Source organism: Grus americana, chromosome Z (assembly GCF_028858705.1).
Source record: "Grus americana isolate bGruAme1 chromosome Z, bGruAme1.mat, whole genome shotgun sequence".
Classification (NCBI taxonomy): domain Eukaryota; kingdom Metazoa; phylum Chordata; class Aves; order Gruiformes; family Gruidae; genus Grus; species Grus americana.
Window position 1 is genome coordinate 35,664,535 of NC_072891.1, and position 26,417 is coordinate 35,690,951.

The 26,417-nt window shown below is 41.0% G+C and overlaps 1 protein-coding gene across 9 annotated transcripts in view; it reads right to left on the minus strand.

The window, feature by feature from the left end:
• Positions 1–9,833: 9,833 nt before the first annotated feature.
• NFIB (nuclear factor I B) overlaps positions 9,834–26,417 on the minus strand; it is a 236,343-nt gene continuing 219,759 nt past the window's right edge. For all 9 annotated transcript variants that reach the window (XM_054809201.1, XM_054809198.1, XM_054809206.1 and 6 more), the window contains one exon: positions 9,834–16,556. In XM_054809201.1, coding sequence (XP_054665176.1) covers positions 16,427–16,556 — 130 coding nt within the window. In that variant the 3' untranslated portion in view covers positions 9,834–16,426. The remainder of the gene's footprint in view (positions 16,557–26,417) is intronic.

Sequence of the window (26,417 nt, forward strand, 5' to 3'; positions counted from 1 at the left end):
AGCCCTTAACGACATACATAAAATCCTCTTAAAAAACTCATGTCAGTTGTTAGCCCATCATCATGAAAATAAGCATACAGAGTACACGGTTGCCCATAGCTTCTAGTTTTTCACACCCCATTGCCTGATAACTCCCCAGAGGACCAGCACAGAGGAAGATGGGGAACGAGTGGCTCACAGCAAGGTGTGTGACAGGTGCTCCATTCTTCCCAAGGAGTGCCAAAGACACATGAGTCCTTGTGGCAGCTCAGGCAGGTGCGATTTGGTGATAAACTCATCTGAAATTTTCTGCCTGCTACCAAACTATCTGTTTCTGTACTCTCAGGTCTAAAAGCCACCTACCCACACAAAAAGGGGAAGGGAAGGCAAGCCAAAAAGATCTTTCTAGTCATAGAATCATAGAATGGTTTGGGTTGGAAGGGACCTTAAAGATCATGCAGTGCCAACCCCCCTGCCATGGGCAGGGACACCCTCCACTAGAACAGATTGCCCAAAGCCCCATCCAACCTGGCCTTGAACACTTCCAGGGATGGGGCATCCACAGCTTCTCTGGGCAACCTGTGCCAGTGCCTCACCACTCACACAGTAAAGAATTTCTTTCTAACATCTAATCTAAATCGACCCTCCTTCAGCTTAAACCCATTACCCCTTGTCCTGTCACTACACTCCCTCATAAACAGCCCCTCACCAGCTTTCCTGTAGGCCCCTTCAGGTACTGGTAAACTGCAATTAGATCTCCCTGGAGCCTTCTTTTCTCCAGGCTGAACAATCCCAACTCTCTCAGCCTGTCCTCACAGGAGAGGTGCTCCAGCCCTCTGATGAGCTTCATGGCCCTCCTCTGGACTCGCTCCAACAGCTCCATGTCTCTCCTGTACTGGGGCCCCCAGAGCTGGATGCGGTACTGCAGGTGGGGTCTCACAAGAGCAGAGTAGAGGGGCAGAATCACCTCCCTCAACCTGCTGGTCACACTGCTTTTGATGCAGCCCAGGACACGGTTGGCTTTCTGGGCTGCAAGTGCACACTGCTGGCTCATGTTGAGCTTCTCATCAATCAATACCCCAAAGTCCTTCTGCTCAGGGCTGCTTGCAATCCATTCTCCACCCAGCCTATAGTTGTGCTTGGGATTGCGCCGACCCACGTGCAGGACCTTGCACTTGGCCTTGTTGAACTTCATGCAGTTCGCACGGGTCCACCTCTCCAGCCTGTCAAGGTCCCTCTGGATGGCATCCCTTCCCTCCAGCGTGTCGACCACACCACACAGCTTGGTGTCGTCGGCAAACTTGCTGAGGGTGCACTCAATCCCACTGTCCATGTCACCGACAAAGATGTTGAACAGTGCTGGTCCCAGTACCGACCCTTGAGGAATGCCACTCATCACTGTTCTCCACTTGGATATTGAGCCGTTGACTGCAACTCTTTGAGTGCGACCATCCAGCCAATTCTTTATCCACCGAGTGGTCCATCCATCGAATCCATCTCTCTCCAATTTAGAGACAAGGATGTTGTACGGGACAGTGTCAAATGCATTGCACAAGTCATTGCATCCCACATCAATATAAAAACAGGCAGCGAATATCAGCTAATTTAGAGGTCCAAAGTTTTACCTGCAAATCAATTGGAAAGTTCACTGTGTTGCTCTCTGAGCAGAGCCTGGAAATTATGCTTTTCAGCGGGTGTTTTTATTTATGAAATCACATTAACAGTTGTTAAGTCTGAGTGAACTTTATAACCTCCAGCAGCTGTGCCATGCTCTGTGCTTCACTAAGAGTTATTGATAATGGTTGTGGGCTGACCCATGCTCCTCAGGAAACAGCTGGATTATTTTTTGTGTAAAGCAGATTTTTTATTCTGCCCAGGTATCTCTACACTGTACAGGTGTCATCAGTGTGCCTGAAGAGTGGCACACAAGACCAAGGGCAGAGCATTTAGGTTTGGAGTCATTAAACAGGGGAGAAGGGAGACAGTAGAGATTAAGCTCTTCCTTACAGACTGCTTTTAATATTTCTGTCTTTAATCTGCAGATTTTGTGGGACAGCATCTGCAACCTATCTCAGTGCTGCACACTGCAGCAGCCACTGATGAATTTTGTGCCAGGCACAGAGCAGAAGCCCATCTTGGGGCCAGGTCCCAACCCCAGCTCCCATCTCTCTGTTCTTTCCACCTGGGATCTTGGCCACCAGCAGCAGCTGCTGAAGTGCTGAGCCCCTGAGGTGCTGCCTGTCCAAGGGAACAGGGAGCAAACCCATCCCTGAAGCTGCTTCAAGGTGCAATTAACATGAGACATTCCCTTTCCATACCAGTCCTTCATTTTTATAGCTTATTCCCAATACACAACTTCACTGTAACTGCTAGACAAGTTCATTCAGAAGCATAATTTCCCCTTATACTAGGCTCATGCTGTAGTATTTTTCCCGTCACTGGATACTGCCAGGCAGGACATCCAGACATGGGAGCCATTGCTCTGGCCATGCTTAACAAGGCCCCTCAGAAAGGTTTTTTTACCAACATCTGTCATCCATCTTTGTAGTCTTTCTCCCTCTCATCACACCCCTGGAGCAAACACATAAAAGTGAATTCATTTCTGCCTACAATCTTATGATCACCTCAACTGTTTCTCCAGCAAAAAACACTCCAGGCCCAGCAGCCACAGATTCAGCTACTGCAGACCCTTAGCTTTTGTTTATTTGTTTTAGCAATGACTGTTCAAAACTGGAGTTAAGTGCAACCAAAGCATACTTTGATCTGAAGAAGTAATTCTGAGGCAACTGAGCCCAGCAGATCCCACCTTCTCCTGAAGCAGCAGATCAGTCAACCTCAAGTCAGGCTGGAGAGGGGCTCCTGGCACTGCGGCGCAACCACATGCCCGTCATCTCTGCAGGTGCCCTCAGTGCTTCTGTGGGACTGTGACATCCCTTTTCCTTCTGCTGCTCCCTGAGATGGGAAGGGATCCTGCTCACCCATTGCATGCCACCTCCCTGCCTGGGGCAACTCTACCACCTCTCATCCTCCAGAGGGACACGGAGGACACATGGCACAGGGAAGCATTGTGGGAACTGCCGCTGTGATTACCATCCAGCTGAGCTTGTGGTGAAATGTAAGGAAGGAGTCTGAGTAAATGAAAAAGAAGGGTAAAGGCAAGAAAGGGGAGAGGGTGCACTGAACATGCTGGAGAAGAGGCTTGTGAACCCATGGGAAGGCCAGGACAGGGCTGGCAGCAGGAATTGTTTATGAAGCCAGCTATGAGTCTGGATATGTCAGCAGTCTGTCTCTCCAGTCCCAGCACCCTGGGAACACAGAGTTTTGATGTCTCCACGCTGTTCCCAACCTTGGAAATGTCCTCCCTGAGCACAGGGCAAGACTCTCTCTTTTCCTGCTTACCCTAATATCATCCTCCCAGGACCCTCCACAAAACTACCAAGTTGCAAAGGGAATTAACTTATATTTTTATAAGATAGGAGAGCTTTCTCTTCCTCCTATTGTTCCTTGCATGAAACCTCACAGGCCTGAACAGCAGTGTTATAAATCTAAAAAATTCTTGGAAAGGGTCTCCCATATCTCCTTCAAAACCTAATGCTACAATGGGAAAACTAGTTACTAGAAGGCCATCATTATACCACTCATTTTATCTTCCCTATTCCGCTCTTTATTTTAAGAAAACACTGAATCTATGGAAAGAGCTTTTTCCTGTCTGCGGACCCTGAATTTTTTCTAACGGGCATTGTATAGTGGAGCCTGTTGACGGTAACTTTGCTTTCCTTAATTGCCTTTCACAGCCCCTACAGAAGTATTCAAAGGACCCTAGGGTTTCTTACGACCACAGACTGAAAGCCGCTAGCCTAGAGGAGCACACCATCCGCAGCAGGCGCTGGCGAAGTTTCCCAATGATACACCAATCTGGGTTTGCCAGCAATGGGACATTCAGCCTTGCGTGATGCTAGCACAACATGCCCAGAAGGCACTGAGTAAAGATGATCTAACAGGTGACCATCTGATTGCAGCTACTTTTGCACGACCAGCTTAACTTACTTTCACATCCTCCAGAGTGCTTTAACTCATCCTCAGTCCACATATTAATATTTGTAACTTGTGCAAACTCTGAAGTCCACAGCACAGTCTTGGCTCACCACAGCATGTAAGGCACAGCTAGGACTCAAATGCTGGTCAAGGACATTGTGTTGATATGAAGGTCTGCTCCAGAGGCCAGGCTTATGGAAAAAAATACTCAGTCCATTTACATTTTATAAATGACCCTAAAACCCAGACATTTTTGAGCATTCCTTTACTTTGGGAAATTTCTTAGTCTATCTTTGCTTGGCTTTGTGTTTTTTTCAAAAATGTTTCTTTTTTGCCTTGTCTGCATGTTCACAGCTTATTCTGGCAATACAGGAGACCATTTGAGAGGGTTTGTTTGGGTTTTAGTGAAAATTTCTCTGAGGCAGAAGACCCTATAAGTGAAAGCCACTAACCAGCCAGAGACACACTGTGAAATTTTAATAAATCTTTAGAAGGAGAAAACAGTGGAAGATTTTTTCTTCATGGATGCAAGAAAGCAGTAAGGGAGAAAGACCTGAACTTGAGGATGAACAGTAACAGTGTGAGGAGAAGGTAGGTAAAGGAAAAAAAAAAAATGCTTGCTACAAACCTGAAGCTTTGAATAGTACACCAGAGAACTCGGCACAAAGATAAACTGGTGCATGAAACAAGGAGCTGCAGGAGAGCCTGAATGTTGTACGAAGTTAGTAAAAAAAGTACTTGCATAGGCTCAGCAGGGAAGCTGATGGAATCATGTAATCACAGATACTTCTTTTTGATTTCACAGTGAAAACTGGTTTGACTGGCTGGCTTAGAAAAGCAATGCTCCTGTCACTGCAGAACATAAATAAGTAAAAGTCCCTTCACTTACAGGCAGACTCCTGTGTACTAAACCACATTATGAATGCAAATTTAGCACTCTGAAAAATGATCAGTGTGTTTGTGTCTGCATGGTGATATAGTTGATTCACTAATAAGCTTAACCCACTTTTCATCCCAATAATGCCATCTAATACCAATGTGCAACCTGCTAAGTGTGTAATTCTGCAGTACCAAGAAGGCTCCAGGGCAGCTCACATGCTGCATCTCAGTCCCTGTAACTCTAGCCACAGGAAACCTGGAAGTTTGTATTCACATTTGTGTTTACATGGTGTAGACAAACTAAGGTTCTCTTCACAGAGAGTTCTGAATAGTTTACAGGAAAGTAATAGGAAGTTCCTCACTGTACTGATGCTTACTCTGATGCTGAGCTCTGTCATGCTCCTTACTCTCCAAAAAACCTTTAAAAAACTTGACTTGATGACTTGGGGAGGCATCATGCTATATTTAGTTTAATTTCTTATTACTAAGCGTATTTTATTGCTAATTGTGGTGTCTCTTCCTCTCCTGTTCAAAACCAAAACAAAGGGCAGAGGGGTGTGGAATGAGGTTGAGCTACCTAAAAAAAATAAAAATAAAAATAAAAAAAATTGTATCTTTGTATTCTTGTCTCCATGAAACTGAAAAATTTACTCAACTTTAGAGGGTTTTCACAGGTCCAAGTTTTCTGGGCTGTGAAACAAATCCACTGTAAGTAACTATGACATTTTTCAATATACTGCAGCAGAAAAATACACTGAGGGAAATATTTCAATCTCAAATAATTTGGGAGAGAGGTGTTTTACAACCAGAATTATGTCTGAAGAGTGTTTAAGTACTAAAGCCCCCACTTACCCTTGGATGACCTCTTTGCATTCAGAGGCATTTCAGCAGTCTAACTGGGGGCACCATTTGGTTCTTGAAACATCAGTAATTTTCTGATCAGAGAGTTTTTGAAAATTGAATAGACAGCTGCTTACAATTGATATGGTTCCAGCTTCACAGTCCTGCAGTGTTTGACTTGTCAGTTATGGGGGGGAGGTATATCTTTTATCCCTGCCCCAGTCCTGTTGTGTATCTGACTTCCTTGCTTGTCTGCCCACAGCAATGTGTGCTGGTTTTGGCAGCCTGCAGTGCAACTAAATATAGTCAATGGAGACCATTGTTTCAGTAGTGAGCATCAGTTTAGCAAGCAGAAACAGTTACGTTCTGCTTTGAACACCTCCTTTCACCCTAAGGCACCTGCTTTAGGGGGGGAAAAAAAAAAAAGAAAGAAAAAAAAAACCACAACCCCCCACACACACTCTCATGTTAAGACCTGGGAATCCACATTCACCTAAATTAAGGTGCCTTGCCAGCAATGTAGGCCTGATCCAATCCTTGTTAAAAATCAGCTGAGGAATTTCTATTGACTCCAGTGGCATCAGATCAACCTCCTAGAGGAGCAGGTTTCCCCCACTTTTTTAAGCAGCAGGTTCTGTTTAGGTACTGCCTAACAGCATGTGCAGAGGCCAACTGCAAGTCAAGCTTGAGATGAAGAACTGATGGTGTTGCCACCACCTCCCATACTTTTTAAAGCTTCCTGTTTTGCAAGTAATATCCTGTAACTTTGCTGACTCCATTATTTGTCTGGAGAACGTGCTGATACTCTGGACAGATTAAGAAAAGTTTGGAGTACTACGTAATGGTGAATGCCATAAAAGGTAAATTGAATTCAAGGCACACTTGAATCCTTGCACAGCTTTGGGCAGATCTTTACAGCTCTCAGCAGCTCAGTCGGTCGATGTTTGTGGGTAATGGTCTTGGTAATAGTGGCTGACCTCATGCCAGTAAGGGCCTTAAAGAAATTCTCAGTGGATGCTCTAAAGAGGTATTTGTCAGGCAGAAGTAGGATAGCTCTTCAAATGAAGTTCCCTTTGCTAGATCCTGCTTGCATCTGTCAAATTTTGACCAACAGTGCCAACAGTTTGCCTTGGACTGCTCTCCATTGTTAAGATTAAGTAGACATGGTTCTGCCTTTCCTCATGGTGATGTATATACCCTATCTATAAAACAATTCTCTAGTTACCTTACCAGAAAAACTTAAGGCTGCTGCTCTTTTAAGTAGAGATGTGAGAAAGGGCATAAGAGTGACCTGGATAGCAACAATGAGCCTTTTTTTTCCCTCCAGCAAAGTACAGACAAAGTTTGGTTCAGTCCTGAGCATTCAATAACCTTCTTCTGTTCATAGACACTCATGGATGTGACTCAGATTCTGGCAGTGAAGCACTCCCCAGGGTCCCCTAGCACTCAGTGCCTTCATCCTCACAGAGACAGATGCCTGTGGGCCCAGGCTCACAAGCAAGAAGCTGAGACTACGTCTGGTTTTGGCCTTGCCCAATCAGCCAGAATGTGATCAAACAACAGCTATAATATACAAATTTTTGTCAGTAACTGGAATAGAAAGAAAAATAAAACTCAAAAAACAAACCCACACACAAAAAAGATAACTACTTCATTTAATGACTTAACTGGCAAAAAAAATGTGAGGTGGCACTGCATATTTCTATGTTGCTGCTTGCACATGTGTTTGGATCTGGGGGCAAGATTTCCATTCTTTTTTAATTATAATTTTTAAGCTCATGGGAAAACACACAAAAATAACACTGGAGTTAAAATGAAAAAGACATTAAACACCAGTCAATGGATTGTTTGTCCATTTTTTCTCAAAAACCTAGCAAATGGGAAGCAGAAAGGCCTGAACCAGAAGCTTCCCCCTGCTCACTGTGCTCTCACCATGAGTCATGGTCTTCCTTGCATGCATCCCTCTCCTTCTTGCTCCTTATATCTCAGTGTTGGTGAGTACTACATTGCTTATCTTGAGCATGACATTGCAGCCCTGGCTCTGGCACTGGCAGTGTGAATAAATGCAGGCAACTGCCATTCTTTGTCCTGAACTATTGACATCAGTGACACTGAAGCTGGCACACATGGAGTGGAGGATCAAACTCATATAGGAAGCCTGCTGCAGGGTTCTGGTGGGTTGTATAGAGCAGCAGGCTGCTTTGCAGGGGGCTGCAGAGTGGCTGGAGAAGCAGGGAATTTCCTTATCAGAAAAGGGAGGCAGGACTGAATTTAAGCATCTCTGGGTTATCATAGAATCATAGAATGGTTTGGGTTGGAAGGGACCATAAAGACCATCTAGTTCTAAGCCCCCTGCCATGGGCAGGGACACCCTCCACTAGAACAGATTGCCCAAAGCCCCATCCAACCTGGCCTTGAACACTTCTAGGGATGGGGCATCCACAACCTCCCTGGGCAACCTGTTCCAGTACCTCACCACTCTAACAGTAAAGAAATTCTTCCTAACATCTAATCTAAATCGACCCTCCTTCAGCTTAAACCCATTACCCCTTGTCCTGTCACTACACTCCCTCATAAACAGTCCCTCTCCAGCTTTCCTGTAGGCCCCTTCAGGTACTGGAAGGCTGCTAAAAGGTCTCCCCGGAGCCTTCTCCAGGCTGAACAATCCCAACTCTCTCAGCCTGTCCTCATAGGAGAAGTGCTCCAGCCCTCCTGTCAGCTTCGTGGCCCTCCTCTGGACTCGCTCCAACAGCTCCATGTCTCTCCTGTACTGGGGCCCCCAGAGCTGGATGCAGTACTCCAGGTGGGGTCTCACCAGAGCGGAGTAGAGGGGCAGAATCACCTCCCTCGACCTGCTGGTCACACCTCTTTTGATGCAGCCCAGGACACGGTTGGCTTTCTGGGCTGCAAGCGCACACTGCCGGCTCATGTTGAGCTCTTCATCAATCAATACCCCCAAGTCCTTCTCCTCGGGGCTGCTCTCAATCCATTCTCTGCCCAGCCTATAGTCGTGCTTGGGAGGTGTTATGCAGGAAGGTTTTCTGTTTTGGCATTTTAGACATGGAACCTGAAGTCCTTAATATAGTTTATGAATCATGTCCAAATGACAGCTTTCAAGAAAACTCTAGCAGGAAGAATTTCCAAACTTTTCAGTGCCTTACAATTTGGAGAGACACACACAACAACGGGCCCTTCAGAGAAATGTTAGTCCATTTAGTAAACAAATGGTCTTTGTGTAAACAAACCAGTGGGGAAAATAACAAACTTTTTTGCATTTTTCACACTAATGGTTGAAACTGGATAAAGCTTATGCTGTAGAACCTGCAGAATATTTTTATCTAAGTAGTTGAAGAGTTATTTAGCTTCACCGTGGGGCAAAATTTGAGGATTTTGATATAATCCAGTTTAAGTCTTTACACTGTGATAAAGTCAGTCATCTCTTGACCATATTCATGCCACTTGCTGACTGTGGCTTCTGGTTTATGGATTCCTAATAATATAAGAAGAAAACAATGAATTTCCAGGAACATGAGCTGAATCAAACAGCCCATATCTACAGCAAATTCACACTTATAAAAAAGAATTATTGTTTCTTAGAGTTCAAAGACCTTGACCCAAAACAAAGCTTTCTGAAGTCAGGAAGAATTTTGGGAAGATTGGACCTTACTGTTTTATTTAATGAAAATGTTATCATGAAGGCTGTTAAGAAATAAAAGATTTACTGTCTGTCACAAGTCAGTAACACTGAAAGAAAACAGGTCTCCTGCCCTTCCGCTATCATGCTCAATCTTACATCACAGGAGAAGCAGTTCAGGTCACCTGTATAATAGCTAGGGTTGGTAAAATATGATGATGAAAACTAAATATTAACTTTTAAATTGAGCAGATTATCTGGTTATATCTCCTTTTGTTTCTGTTATCCTCCTTTTTCAGTGTAACATCTAAGCCAAAATGTATGCAAACAAAAATGTTAAATCTAAACTAAGTATACACAGAACTCCGTAAGTTGTGCCACGCTATCAGGGCACAAGGTTTAAGGTTAGTTTCTAAGATATTGCTAATTACAACTCTGAGAGATACAAAAGAAAACATAAGACCAGTTTCTGTAGCATAGCTCATTTTTATTGTTTAAACAGTTTTTGCATAGGAAATATATCCGCTTCCAGTAATTGACTGCAGTATGAGCAGCTGCTAGCAGTATAGGCTGGATATAACAGTAACAATCACATTAAGTCAAGCTTGATTTACACCAGTTTAAAACTTGTGGCAGTTGAGTTCATTTGTAACCTAAAAAAAAGTACCAAAAAGAACATTATTATCCTCCAACCAGGCACAATAAAAACCTTTGTTAACACTCAGGCTAAAAACAGGTCTGATGCCAGAGGGCCCTAATTCCAAAATTAAGTAGCTGTACTGTAATGCATCCTACTAGTGAAGGTTCATTACACAAAGACTGTGCACGCAGCTCCTTTTTAATTAAAATGTAACCTTCAGGATTTATGGCCTACAGTATGGGGAAAAATGCCAAAAGTTTTAAAATGGATCAACCCTGGTGTGTAGCTAGCAAGCAATAACTGACTACTTGTCACCTACAGTTGTACTAAATGTATCTAAAGAAACACACAGCCCTACAAAAGTTGTTCTCAGAGAAATATCGAGATGGGGTGCCTCTTCCCAGCTTACTAAAAGTTCTATATGATATAAGCACAAATTAACAGCTTGATGAAGACATAATCTAATGCAGCTCTTGAGAAGCCTATGCCTGGGATTGAGGAACCCCTCACATTCTACAATGTTGTAGAGATTTTTATTTTTTATTTTTTTTTTTGAAGAAAATGTTATCTGAAACATATTTACAACTGAACTCAACAGAGACTGTGAAATTGAACAGGCACTGCTCATTTGTTTGAGTTTTTGGTAAACATTTTGCTGGTTTTTGTTTCTTTCTCATTTTGCATCAACTTTTATCAGTCCATGCAACTTCAATGCCCTCAATGAAGAACGCATAATAAGCCATACTTCTTAAAAAACTTCCTTCTGCATATAGAGATACATTTGCCACATCAGTCCCTGTAGCACAGTTTTCAAAACCATTCTGTCAAAAATACAGTAATACAAAGACTGGCTTTAGTGTCACTAGCTCACACTGCTCTCCATTTATTTAGGCCACCTTTTGTTTTACTGTTACTGTATCATGCAATAAAAGTATCAAAGGCTTATTCTAAGATATTATGATGCTAGTGGCACTGAAGCCCTTTTCACAAATTCAACATACATTTGAATTGCAACACACAGATATTTCTAAAGAGTAATAACTAGTGAACCCTTTTATCATAAAAAAAAAAAAAACAACTACTTACAACCATTGAAGAAAAAATTGCAACAAAAAATGTAAAAATTGACCGTTTCCAACTTGTCCCCTTTACTATTAACAATGTGACCAACAGAGCTGTGGCATGGAAACAGTACAAAGAGTTGTCATGGCAATAAGTTTGGCTGATGCAAAGGTCATTGTGCAGGGTTAAAGGGCAAAATCAGTGGTCCATGTTATCCTCCAACTGCAGTGCTCCACCACACCCACACAATTTTGAGGAATTAGAAAAAACTGGGGAACTAGCAGAAAGTGCAAATAAGAAGGAGGCAGTTTTTAGCTCCTTCAGCATGGAGTAGAACATTCAACTTTGAGCTTTTCCTGTTTAACTTGATTAGCCTGCATACGATTTTACTTGCTCTTTTTTAAAAGTTTTCTGTAGAAACCCAATAAAAAAGTCCAGGAGCATGCAGCTGGTTAATGTTAACAAAAGACCTTGACAGGAGCATGTAAACTATATTGGACGTCATGCTTGGGGCCTTACTGCCAGCAACATTAGAGAGTTGTTTCATTAAAAGTGAATACTGTACACTGAATATGGGATAACTTTCTGCAGCCTTCATAATCTCACACAGTAAATATAATTTAGATTTAGGTACAGAACACACTCTGGTGTCACAGCTGAGTATGTCCTTGTGCAATCTCTTTCATTAAGTCCTTATGAAGCTACAAGTTGCAAATCCAAAATTCTGCTCCCTGAGGACACAGCTATGTGAGACATAGGTACTGTTTTAGTTCTCTGCCTATCCTGAATTGCTCTGTGAACCTAATCTTAAATACCATCATGTAACAATCACAGAAACTTTTGCTAAAGGCCATATATACTAATAAAAAGACAGTGGTGCTTCCAACATTTTGAAATGCTCTGAAAACCAACTTTTCCAATACTAAATACAACAAAATAACCTTCATAAAATATAACTTTTCTCCATTTACATTTTTAAAGGATTAGTAACCTATGCTTTTCAAGCACAGGAATCTGCGAAATAACTCCTAACATGGACAGATTTTTTTTTTTTTTAATACATAAATTAAGAAACTGGAGAGTTTTAACCCAAGTCCAGTTTCCAAACAAGGAATATTCTTGTTTACTTTAAAAATGGAAATGGCATGCATTTCCATTATAATTGTTAAAAAGTTAGCTTTACAAACAAGGGTATTTTAATAAAAAAAAAAAATCTTAACAAAACTATACAGTGTACAAATTACTGTCTACAAGGTAGGCGGTTCATTCAGAAGATCCTCCTTTCTTCTCGCTACTTGCAGCTTCACAAATTCATTCACATATTTTCAATGGAGCTGCCCACCTGAACATCACCCCACAACTATATTGCTATAATTAATATTTTTGCCATGTCTTTATGTACAGTCTCCTTCACTGCCTTTTTTTTTTTTTCCTTAGTCAAGCCTCAAACGTTCATGTCACTCCAGGGGAAACACACTTCAGTGGCACAGCCATAAGGCCAGGGCTGCAAAGCAACTTAATAAAGGCAGAACAGTGCACATAGAACGGGGTGGCTCGATTTAGTCAGAATACACTTCCTGGTGAAGGAGGAGGCCAGAGACTGGATTTGAGTTCTCAATCTTACCTTAATCTTTTGACTGCTGAGCTTAAAAAAAAAAAAAAAAAAAAACACGACAAAACCCCAAAACCAAACCTACAATAAATGAAAAGTTCATTTTCTTCCAAACAGGCTTTTCTATTAGAGAGGCAGGTGGAAAAAAACCCACAGTTGCTTAACAATCCAATTCATTCACATGGAAAGAAGGAGATTGCTTTTTAAAATATTGCATCTGTAAGCTCAATTTTTTTTCATACAGGAGGTCAGAGATAACAAAAAAGCTCTGTTAAGGGCATCCATCTTCCTACAAGGTTAATCATCATTTGGACTATTGCACTTTGCAGCCTGAACTTGTTTCAGTTTCATCCTGGCTATTAAAAGCTTAATGGGGACACCTTGCTAATGGCACTAACCAAGGACAGCCCCCCAGCACACCCCTCTGCTCCCAAACTGCTCTATTTCAGTGGCGTGCAGAAAAGGTAGCACATACATACTTTGTTTTACCAGGCCAGAGCCTGAGGTGCGCTCTGGGTGGGACTAATGCATTTCAGCAATCTCAACAGCCACATGCTTAGTGAATGAATTCACTTACTACAGCTCTTGGGGAGGGGAAAAAAAAAAAAGCAACATAAAGTTGATTTTCATTTTCTTTTGGTGTCTTATCTTTTTATGTGAGATTTTCTTTTTTTTTTTTTCTTTTTTTCAGTTTATCTATAGATAAATCTCAAGGATTCCCTTTTCTACAGCTCCTGCCTCTGTAGGCGTTCAGGCCCTGCCCACACACGCACCTGCTGCTGGGGACGTGGGGATGCGCCCCGGCCACGGCTCGTCAGCCGCAGCGTGCTGGCCACAGCCAGAAGGGACTGACTTCAGTGTGACACTGCCAAGCACTCAGTGGAGCTGCACCTCCGGGGATGCTCCAGGGCAGGAAAATCTCCAAAATGCAAACACAACTGCAAAGGGGTGAATTTTGCCACCAAGGTATCCCATATCCACAAGTTTATACTCTCCTCTGCTCGCACCCTAATGAAAGGATGTGCTTTTAACAAAAATTCACCCTGTGCTGAGCCACACATCACAAAGATCCCTGGTACACCTGAGGTCTCCAGCAGCAGGCCCACTCCTGATCTGCAAAATCTGATTTTACTGGGAATATGCTTTTATTCACATCACAGTCTAATTCCATGCGTTAAGAAACTCCTTCCCCGCTACAGCCCGGAGCTCTCCATCTGACCTGTTGTATGAGAAGACACTGCAAACCTCTGACACAGCCTGAGCAGGCTGAAAATTGTAATTTAGATGCTGTGAGTTAACAAACTTGGGGCGGGGGGGAAGAATGTTTTGACATAAAAAAAAAAAAAGGAATTTTTACCAGTCAAGCAGACTAAGGGAGGCAAATTCTCTGCAGGAGCAACTCCGGAGTCAACTGGTGTCAGTGGAATTATGCCAGCAAAGATTTTGGCCCTGTATGTGCATTTCCTAGACAAAGCAAGCGTCTTTGTCATCCTGAGCAAAAAACATTTTCTAACGTGAACACTTTAGGATGCAGTATCTTTGCCAGAATGGAAAAAGGCTTCACCTCACTGTGGGTCTTGACCTCTTTCTCTCACTGTCTGTCTGTCTGTCTCTCTCAAGAAAAAAAAGCTTAAAACAATTTCCTCAAGTCAAGTCTGCCTCCAACAGAATTCATTATTTATTTTTTAAATCCAGAAATGATTTCAGCTTGCACCCCAGGTGGGAAGTTAAAAAGAGGGAACCGATTTGAACGTTTGTCACAGTAGGCAGAACAGTCGCTTTGCAGCCCTTGCCTGGCTAAGGGTGCACTGCTTCACAGCTACACTGTAAAGTGTTAAAAATCCTCCCCACCCACCCCAGAATATATATATATGTATGTATAAAAAAAAATCCCCTGTCCACCTCTCAGTACAGAAAAGGACCTCATCACACTGCAAAAATAGCAGTACCCACTTTGGTCAATTAAAACAAACAAAAAAAGCATACATTATTCTTTTTTTTTTTTTTCTTTTAAATCTGTGTACTTACCTATAATAACCAATACAGCTAAAAGCACTACCTACATAGGCAAAACTTGGTATTGCATAATTCGTATAAATTTGTATCCCCTCCCCCCAATATTAATTGGAAGATGAAAAACATGAAAGGTTAATAGAAAAAACACCAAAATACTGAAAATATTGCTGGTCGATTACAATTTTTAAGCGGCAACTATACACAGCCATGATATGCTTTATAAATGTGAGATAAAGGTATAACTGTCTAAAAAATCCATGATGTCACACTTTTTTTCCCATCTGGAGTACAAAATATTTTGTCATAAAAATGGTAAAGATTTAAAATGATAATAAATGCAGCAAAACAAGTGTAGTGATGTCAATTTTTTTCTGTTTTTTTTTCTTTTTTTTTTTTTTTTCCATTTTTTAGATTTCAAGGCAAGGCACGTAATGTGGACATTATATCTTCGTGCAAATTAGGATTACTGGAAAGAGTATTTTAATTATTTTTTTAAAGAGACATAGAGGCAAAATGTCTGCCCATGCACATTATATTTCTGTCAATATGTGAAAATTGTTGAACAAGGCTAACTTCTGAAAGCACCATGCAAGTTTTCAGCACCCTGTAATTAGACTTACATTAAGAGTGCATTATTTAAATATAACATATCCCCATCCTGGTATTACCAGTTTGTAAACGGTAAGCTTTGCCCTTGTGACATGGATTTGCCTATGTCTTTGTCTCTATGATGCAGATTTTACAGAAACATATAAACCCTATGGGTTCTTGATGCAACCAGTAACTTTAAATAAATAAATCCTACCCCTCTGTGGAGGCAGCAGCTAAACCAACATAAGTGCTGTGTTTCCATTGAATTCTTTTTCTCAAGGACATGATTTGTCTTGATTTAATGCCTTTTAATGCCCCCAAAAACTGAGGGGAAAAATAAGTTTGTTCAAAGTAATTTTTATTTCTATTTTTAATCCCCTCAATTTAGAGTCCAAGGGCTGAAGGACTTATAGTGATGACCCCTTAGATATGATTTTTAAATTGCACTTGCCTCTGTAAGTGTTTCTTTAGTGGGGAAAACGTTCACTTTTTTCCTTTTCTTTCTTACTGTTGCATGAGGAGATAACACTTTTACCTACATAGAGGCATTTCTTCCATAGAGCCTGTGTGTTCATACTGATTGAAAACTTCAAACCGCATAACACACTAGAAAAGGCTGAATTAAGGGCCAAAGTTTAATAAATCCATGCTGATAACTAAAGGCTACAGAGCTTATTTTTAAAACATTTAGAAATCAGAGTGTGGAGAAAATGGCTGGCTCACGGCCCTTGTCCTCCTGCAGCTCTGTCGCTGCTGCCTAGCCTTTGTTTTGTGAGATAACCAGGAATAGTGATCCCATGCGTAAACAACAAGAATACTAAACCAACAAAACTAGCTTATCATGCAAATATTAAGGCATCTAGAAAGTCAGTTAAAATATATTGTCAGAGACAGAACATCTATTTCCCAGTGGACTTCATATAACAAAGGCTACTTAGCAGGGGCTGCATTCTACCCATCAGTGAAATATCATCGACCCTTTGTATGTCATTTCAGTTTCAACCATAAGGGAATTAGTGATTGTAAGAGCTGCAATTGCTGGTCTATTTTTTCTTCTTTCTTCAGTTTCTTTTCTCATCCTGTCTTCCTTTCTTTTTTTTTTAATTTTGCTTTTATTTTTTATTTTTATTTTTTTCCCTCAGTTGCTTGTTTCTGCTTGAAGGAAAGGCTCTCCAATTATGTTCAAACCATAATTTGGGACATTTGTCGGCAGGATCGGCGTCCTGTTTGATACTTGAAAAGGAACCAAGCTAGCCCAGGTACCAGGACTGTTGAAAAGGAGAAAGAGATAAGGAGAGAGAGAAAGAGAGAGAAAAAACAAAACATAAATTAAACATGTTGCAAAAACCAGAACACAATGAATTTGAATCAGGGTTAAGCCAACACTCATTATCAATAGCACTACTTAAGATAAAATAAGAAACCAAATGTGTGAATATTACTTGAGATTCTACTTTACAGTTTTCTTTGTGAAAGTATGAGTTATTTGAAAGAAAAATAATTGTGTTGATGTCAGTTGCAAGTAGCATTACTGCTGTCTTACACTAAGTGGCCTGTTTGTTTATGAAAGCCCCCAAAAATTTCAGATGCAAATATATAGAGCAGACACAACTGAACCATACAAGCAACACTATATGGCACCACGGATAAAAGCCAGTGAAATACACTACAGTGAGCAGGTTTGCTCTTTTCAAGAACATAACATAAGGGTTAAGTGGTTAAGCTTCCTGTGCATTTCCTACCCTCTTACAACTCGGCAGTTTATCTTGTCTCAGTCCCAAGACGTGCCTCCGAGGTGCATGGGTCCCCATGAGAACAGAGGACCTTTAATGCAAAAAAAAAAAAAAACAAAAAAACCCCCCAAAAAGCCCAAACAACTTTCTTTACATTTTTTTCCTAAAAAGTATCAATGCCTAAAGCACATTGGACAACACAGGGCCCCATCATGTAAGCACCTGCAGCCAAAGGTAGCTGTGAAAGAAGGGTAGCACCGAGTACCATAAATTTTTTGACAAACGTCTGAGAAGAAAGAAAATCTTTTCAAAGGCAATTTGATGACTTTGGAACTTAAGTCATCATTTCAAAAGCACTCTGTCACTGAGGAGCTTCAGTACCAATGGCTTTACATGTTTACCAGACACTAACTAGTAGTAGGTACAACAGTATTTGCAAGATGGATACTCAAAGAAAGACCTGAGTTCCCTCTTGTCAGTACCCTGAGCAGCCTTTTCCTTAGAAGTCTTCCTGGCAACCCAGAAGTAAGAGACTTTAGAGAAAGTCTCATCGAATTTGTTCAGAAGAAAAACAGCATCATTATGTCAGCAGTCATTGCCAAACAACTAACACCAGACCTGGACACACAGTGTGCAAACACACGCTTCCTCCACATTCCATTGTATGTGGTTTTTCTCTGCACTAGGTGTTTCCACAAGCACAACAGCTTACTTGGGAATACACATTGGGGTTAGACTGATAAGCTTCATGGTAACGCATCTGAAGACTAAAACCTCCACCACATGTTTTGTGGAGGACAGATGCTGGAAGGTTTCTTCCTTCTCTATCTTTGGTCACCCCTCCGCACTGCTCTCTCCCTTGACGAGCATATGCACTTCGGTAGCATCGAGTGTAAAGAGGAAAACAGACCCTTTTTATCTATTTTAAATGTGTTCGAAATAACTACCTTTCATTTGACAGATTTACGTGATCCTTTCAGTTGCTGCTGTATGAACACTGAAGAAAGAGGTCAACTTATTTTGTTAAATCCAGGGGACATATTCCTTAGGTCTTTTATAATAAAAATAATACAAACAGCTTGTTGTTTACTCCTGTTTGATACTCTCTACCTCTCTAAACCTGTTAATTTACTATTTTGATTCCTAACAATTAATTTCAGGTGCTCTGTTTTGTGTACAAAAAAGTGGAAAAAAATTGCTGACCTGCTTGTCTCAAGGATGGTCAAATTCTGAAGGAAGCAGGACTAATTTTTTTTCCTCAAATATTAATATCCTAATGTATTTTAAATGTCTGAAGTAAAAATAATATTCCACAGGGTGTTTTTTTTCCAGTTGTGTATATCCTTGAAGGCCACCTAAAAATCTGGGGAATTTCTTCAGAAATTAAAAAAATCTTACTGTATTTTCAAAACCTAAGATCAGCTAATAAGTATTTTTTTTTTAATTCTATTGACTGTTACAAATAAAATAAATTTTGTTGTTGGAGAAATAGCCCCTTCTGAAATTCAAAAATCATAGTTACACCACAAATCTTGAAATATTCACAAAGACTTAAACCCAGTTATGCATGAAAGATTTCTCCAATATGATCTGATGAAAAGATTATGTTTAAAATAAAATTCAATACCAGAACCTCATTTAAGAGGCTTAATTGTTTCAACATACTCTTCATCTTCCTTTGCAATTTGTTTTAAAATGCATCTTTTGTTCCTTCTTCAGATTTCAGTGATGTTAAGAAGTAAATTTTGAAATAACAGACACATTGAAAATCGTTTCCAAGCACAGGGATTTGTAAAAATAGGAACTAGTAATAAAAACTAAAAATAAAAAAAAAAACCCAAGCAGATTTGTTTGCTCAGGGTCTGTCTGAACCTATGTTTTACAGTATGTACTTCTTTGCTGTCCTGTTACATGGGATTTACAGTGTTCAGTGACTTTAAACAAAATAGAACACTTAATGTAAATTTTGTGCAAGATCAACATGGTATTTAAACAATTTCTGTTGCAAAGGATAAATACACAGCTTCCAGGTTATCTTTCCGAAGATTTACAGTGCACTTCAGTGGCTGGATACATACATATGTGACTTTTTCCTTTGTTTTAAAGTTGACAACCTTCTAATGACTCCAGAGGGTGAAAGAAAGCAGTCAGTGCTGATAAAGAACAAATTACTATTTGTAGCAGCTTGCTTATCTACTAGCTCATATAGGAGACAGAGATCTTGATTTTGTGGAAAGTGCTCAGTAAAAATAAGTTGTAGCAAGTGACTAGTAGAAGTATTCTTGCCGTACGACCTACAAATTTAATATAGGTGTTTATTTAAACCTTTCAAGCCTCCCATCTTACGTGGCGACCATGACAAAAAAGCAGATTGCAACAAATTCATCAGTGCCGCTCATGTATCCTCAGGGAGCAATAAATCTCCCACGTTAGCACTGCGTAGACCCCACGGGAGTTTCGGAAGCCTCTGGCGCTGCTGAGGCTCCCGCTGCCCGCCAGAGACGGGGGTGCAGGCAAGGGAGCACCTGCGGCGGGTGGGCAGCGGCACGCATCGGGGACGGTGGCTGGAAGAGCCATCCCTCCGGCGCCTCTGAAGGCAGGATGAAGTCCCCGATCCGCACGCACCCGCTGGGCAGCGAGCATGGGCCATGCCCTCTGTTTGCTGGCACCTCCTAAACCGGCATCTTCAAGGCTTGACGAGCTCCAGTTGTATTTTAGAAATTAACCTTATCATACTGCACTTTGACGTAACTCTATCTCGGGCCGCCCCAGTCCCGATACCACCGTCAAGCGTTTACCGCAGACAAAAGAGGAAACCTGCATGAAGGTTACCGAGGTGAACAGCAGTAATCACAGCACAAAGCTCTCAGAACAGCTAAGATACAAAGCATAACCAAAAAAATAACTCGTGCTCTGCTAAGCTGCATATGTATGGCTGTCTATCCAACATTCCCACATACCCATAACACTGAGGGTAAATTTAACTGAACTTTCAACTACCACATAAGCCACACCCTGCTCCACAGCTCCCCAGTGCTCCTGCGTGCAGCCAAGCCAGACTGAAGGCCTAGAAGAGCAAGGTCCCCTGTCAGCTTTCTCAAACCTGCTCTGAAGGCACCACCGTAAGCATCTCCCACAGAAACACTGCAGGGTTTCTCTGCAGAACATCGTAGCATAAGCACCAGTTACTGCTGACTGCAAGGCAGACGCTGCCTGGGGGCCCATGTGGGTGGCAACAGCAGGAAAGGGGAAAACATCTGTCCCTTCACCACACTATCCTGCAGTTTGCATAAGTCCCAGGTAAACTTCAAGCCCTCGGTTTCACAAAAGCAGAGGTTAACACTCTGTCTCTGTTCATTAAGTGCCTCAAAATGGGGGAAGCCAAAACTCTTTCCATTGCCCAGGACACAGGCAAGCTGGTTATCCTTGCAGAAGTTAATGAGACGTCTCTCTGCCCACGCATCGTATTCTTCAGATAAAAAAGCTTTCTATGTATGAGTGGAATAAAGCAGGTCTATCCCACTCCCCATTTCACTGCTGCCGAGGAAATCTGTGAGCCCTGCACTGACAGAGGTTGTAACATAAATGCCTGTCCCCTGGAATATGAAGCGAGACCTCCAAAAAACTGCTCTAGGCTAAGTTTTGAAGAAAATCACATGAGAAAGCACCATCAGGTATTGCTGTAAGAATCAGACTAGTAGCCTTTGTGAGAGAGAGTATGGTTTGCAGGACCACCTTCCCGAAGCATTATACCTCTACCAGAAAACAGTTTTCTTTCACCCTAACTAGACTATCAGGTGTGTTACACAGTCATCAGTTCCCTCTGTATCCACAGCAAGCATAATGTATTTATCTGTTCAAATGTAATAAAATAGCAAAGGAAAATTCTGCAAGCATCCTAAACGGTTAACATTCTCCATTACAGTTTCCATTATAGTTTTCACATGTTAATTCAATCAAGATTTCTGCCATGATTTCCTCTTAAAGATAATAATTGCTGTTTCAAGAATCTCTGATTAAAATATTACTGGAATGGACCACAAGCAGTACTAACATTATATGTATATACAGTTTGCTTTGGAGGTTATAATAACATAAAGAGTATAATAATGTTAAACAATTAACTAAATGCAATAAAAAATAAATCAAATAAGACCTGAGTAAATCTGAAGGATTTTAAGATTCTTATTTTCCACCAATTACTACCTTCTTTCTACTACAGCTTCAGAAGTCTGTAAGACCATTTCCCCATTCGGAAAGTACACCTAGACCAGTATTTCCTTCTTGCAGCTTCACTACTTTGTGCATGAACACACTAGCTTAGACAAGGTAGATCAGATCATGCCAGGTCAGTCTTTGGACATAAAAGGTAGAAATGCACTTCAAGAAAAGTGGCACTAGCGAGGGACCCAGCAAGGTTCACCTATGTCTGTACTAACAAGTGCTCGCCCACAGAAGTACAGAAACTTTATAATTTCAAATTGTTAAGATCGTATGAACTTTGGAAATGCAACTGTGCTAACTTCAGTGCCCTGGCTAAATTCCCACTTGTGCATTTCTGCCAAAAGAATAACCACCCCTCTGGCATCTACTTAATGTGGTACCTTCAGCTGCCAAATTTCACCTCCAAGGTGAGCAGTTATTTCAAGAGATATATTAAGTATATCTCAGCTTAATTTAGGACAACTTTTATAGTTTAGTGGGCACCCTGCCCATGGCAGGGGGGTTGGAACTAGATGATCTTTAAGGTCCCTTCCAACCCAAACCATTCTATGATTCTATAATCTAGCAGATGGAGGAGGTAAAGATCTACTGATTCATGCCCAGAGGAGGGAAAAGGGAATTCTGCTGAAAGGATACTTACTCTATTCCCTGCAGACTCCTTTTTTTGATAGTGTAACAAAAAAAGATAAGGAAAGATCAGGAAGAGGCCACAGAGCCCATCACTAACAAAAAAACCACCGCAGAGGAAGGGCCCAGAGAAATGGTGCATGGCCATGCTGTGCTCTGGACCATGCATGCATCAGTGTTTGGCGCAGGACAGGGCTAAAGGAGGTTTGCAAACACGCACGTGCACAGAGGGGGCTATGACCAAGTGGAGGGCTGCCTCCCATGCGGCCAAACCATGGAGAACGTGGGCTCATGTTACCAGAGACCATTGGGTCGCCTATAGAAACTGACTCTCCGCTTTCCACATCTACACTGCTTTTTTCCCCAAATGTCACCATTTCCAATTTTTATCTGTTCTATTTTTTACTCTAGGACTTTTTAAAATTATGACTAGAAGTTTATTTCTCTAATTAGCATGGCTAAATAATAATGCAGGTCCTAACTGCACAAAAAAAAAAAAAACCCCAAACAAACAAAGAAACAAACAAGGTGTAGTTTTACTGCTTCAAAAGAAAAGAATGGAGGTAAGATGATCAAGAAGTAGAAAAATGGAGAAACCAAGGGGTTAAAGATACAGTTTACACTTGGGAATTCTCTATATTATGCTCCTCCTTCCCTAGCAGTGCTGCCAAGAATCATCTGACGGGAAACATAAGATTAAGTTTGTCCTACCTAAGTGAACAAAGAGTGCTCAGAACAGGCAACCAGTTCACTGCAGAGCGGGAACTTTTCTAATCCTGCTGGAATCTGCAGCGCTGCTCAGAAAATATTACTGAAGTTGTTTTCTTTGCTTTAACATCTTGCTTCTGGATCATCTCATTCATTTTGGTCACACTGCAGTTCTTGCTGCTTCTCCCATAAAGGTTAACTTAAAGCTCCAAACATAATCATGTGTAAAATGGACATTATTGATTCCTATGGTCCATTGTTTCCCCATTCTAAGTCCCTGAAGTTCAAGTTCAATCTGGAATTACATCATGTCTGGTTTCTCCTGGTTACCAGACGGCTTGAGACGTGACCACAGCTACAGAAAAAACAAACAGCCTTCTTCACGCTTCGGCTCCCCTATCGATTCAAACATAAACTTTTTTCTTTCTCTCAAGTATGCTTCAAGTATGGAGCATGGTTAATTTAGAGATTAAGTTCCAAATTAGATTATCTAATGGCATCTTAATGGATTGCTGACCCATTTCCTGTGGGATGGCAGCATGCAAGTCTGGCTTGAATACAATTAATTTCTTAGGAAGTGTTCTGAAGATGTTTGCCTAGATGGAGAGGAAATATAATGTTCTGCACATCTTTCTGCATTACAGAGTTGGGCAAAACTATTAGAGTTAGCAATTTAAATTGATAAAGACCAGAAATCATTACTTTTTTTTTCTACGAATACTTTCACAATCAGGATACTTCAGCGTTTTTGTTCTGAAATTGTAATTAATTGATACTTCTATTCCAAAACATTGCCCAGGGGGACTGGGGTGGGGGGCGGGCGGGGAGGGGGCAGAGGGTATGAACCATTGCTCTAACAGGTGTCTGCGTTTGCCAAAATGTGCTTTGCCACAGCAATGCTGCTGACTGTTACTTTAGCTATGTTTTTGCTTGATACCAAACACACACAAGGTACTGTGCTACAAAAGCAAACTGCTTCTCAATTCCCCTCCTACCTCTTTCACAAATCAGAGATTATCCCATTTGATTGCCTTATCAGCATTATTATCATAAACCCAGAGTGGTGCTGGGGCGGGGGGGGGGGGGGAAATGATGCTTGGAAAGCTGAACACCCCTATCGCTAGAGCTGAGAAGGAAATTCAGCACTCCGAGAACAGAGCTCCCCTCAGCATCTCCAGGAACAAACCAGCTGTTGTACTGTGCTTATGTGTCCAGATAACAGACCGAAAACAGGAAATGCTAACCTAGTGCATTTGCCTGGGTGGTGTAAATGTAATGTTGAAGTAACAGTTAACCCATAAAACTAACACAGAAAGATTATTATAAGCAACAATAGCTGGGAATAAAAATGTATTTGGCAATAGCTGAGTTAAAATGTACACTTTGCCAATGAAAATTTCCTTACAGTCTGTCAAAGACTTGCAAATACTCAATATGCTCTAAAAGAGACCCATCATAGTGGCTTTTATGAGTGGTCTCTCTGGATTTGATATCAAAGCCATAATGAGTGGCTGAGATTCAGGCTCAAGCTCATGTTATCAGACTTACACACACTTTTGCTCACTCTCACTCATGTCTTAAGTTTACTTGTCGCATATGCTCTTGATCTCACGTAGCGACTGAGACTGTATTTTCCTAATGGAGCCTTACAGATTTTCACAGCTTCCCCTCACCTTCTGTCTCTAGGAAAACAGTTATTATCACAGATCTGTGGTTATGAAACAAGAAGGTGTTCTTTTTTTAATGGATTCTGAGTATCTTCTTCGTATGTACATCAAAAAAACTCACCTAAATGATCTTAAAAGTACTTGAGAACTTAATTCTATTGATGTCCTTACTGTTGTTCGAAGTTCAGTATACATAATAAAATACATACCGTAAATGCTGTAAGTAAGCAACAACAACAACAAAAAAAAGTAGATGGTTAGGGTATCAGGAGCAAAATAAAAAGTACTACTTCCAAATATCCTACCAAATAACTGGCATTTTTCCCCATTTTTTTAGGACGCTCACAGTATGTTTTATATAAGTATTTCCTTTAAAGATACTAGAATGTTTAATTCAGCAAGCAAAGTATTAATCTAGTTTTTATTATCACTATTCCTTGCAAGTCTTCTGGTTTTGAAGAAAATGGTGCATCAATGACTTAAAGTTTTGTGGTTTAGGGGGTTTTTTTTGTCTTGTATTATTCATATTCTCTCTCTTTTTTTTTTTTTCCCCCAAAGTTCACTCTTTTGCATATGGACCACTACTGTCTTATATATGAGGCTTTAAATGCCAACAGATACATAATTTTATATGGAAAGAAAAACCCAGAAAATATATTTTGAAATCTCTGTATCATATTTTTAAATTATGCATCATATCTACTAAGAGACACAACAGGCAGCTATTAATAAGACAAAGAACATAGAAATAACAGAGGTTTTATCATCGTTCACTCTCCCCAGGTTTCCAAGGTGTGGTTCACCAACAATGCTCCATGACAAAGCTTTCAGCTTGGCCACTCTGCTACCTGATTTCTGTAGAGACAGGACAGCTAACACTGAGACACTGCCAACTTTTTTACCTTCTTGAGGTCAATGATATTTCTGAAAAATTAGAATACTTAACCACAAAAGCCTGCTGTAAAAGGTCAGAACAAGTACCATCAAAATGGGCACTGCAGATTTGAGGAAATCACACAATCAAACATTTATCAAACCATTCTGTGGGGGAAAATTTGACTGTCTGGACTAGAACATATTTCTTTGCCAACAATTCCTTTTGCAATACGTTCTTTTTTTTTAGCATTAGTTTTTGTGTTAGAGGGGCTCACTGCTCCTTAGCCTGCACAAGTATCGTTTCTCTTCTTAGATCCTCACCTACATGGCATTTGAAGAATGTTGTATTCCAAAACCCAAATCCTAAAAGTAATCTACTTAGGGAAAACCAATAGTTTGTTTCTTTGTCCTCCAAGGCTGTGCTTAATTCATAGCCAAGTAAGTGTAGCCTAGACCTGGAAAGAGATGGGCATGGCAGAATTTGTGCCCAGGCTCATCTGGCAGCACTTTTGTATCTTGGTAGGGTCAAAGCGGCAGGCAGCACTCTGTGAGCGACCTGCAAAGCGGTTTTGTCTATAAAGGTGAGCGGATCATGGAGTGTGCTTGCATTCATCACCAAAGTTTCCTTGGTCATTGCCTAGAAGTATTTTTCCTCCCCTTTCCTTTCTTTTCATAATTTATGACCAAGGGTCTTGTGTGAGGGTTACTGAAAAACAAAATTCAGCAAACACTGGGACAGTGCTTCAGCTGGTATAAACCAGCATTGCTTTAAAGGGGGCATGAGTGATGACTGGTTAAAATCATTCAAGGTTATTCCTAGATAGGCTGTTGTGATAGAATTTCCTAGCACCTGTCAATGCCTTGAAAAAGCAACATCCTTTGTAGTGGGAAAATAAATCACCCCCTCTGTGCTACACTAGCTCAGTTTGGATTCACTCTTGGCAGTACATTGAAAACTGTGGCAATTACTGCATGATGCGGATTTATAATGTGAATTACAGCCCTTGAAGAGATGAGGTGAATCCATTAGCTAATTTTCCATTGTGCCATTTAATCTGTAAGGGAAGAAATGACAAGACCTTGATTTTCCACTGCAATTCTTCCAGATTTTAAATATTATTTCAGAAAAATTGCAAAAAGGAAAAATATTCAAGGCATTTAAACTTCATATTTGTAAACAGCACTAATTTTCAAATTCTATAATTACCCTTCCAAGCTGATACTCAAAAACCCAAAACCTTCTAGCAATCCATAGTACAATACAATGCATCGAAAGGCATTTTGTACATAGTAC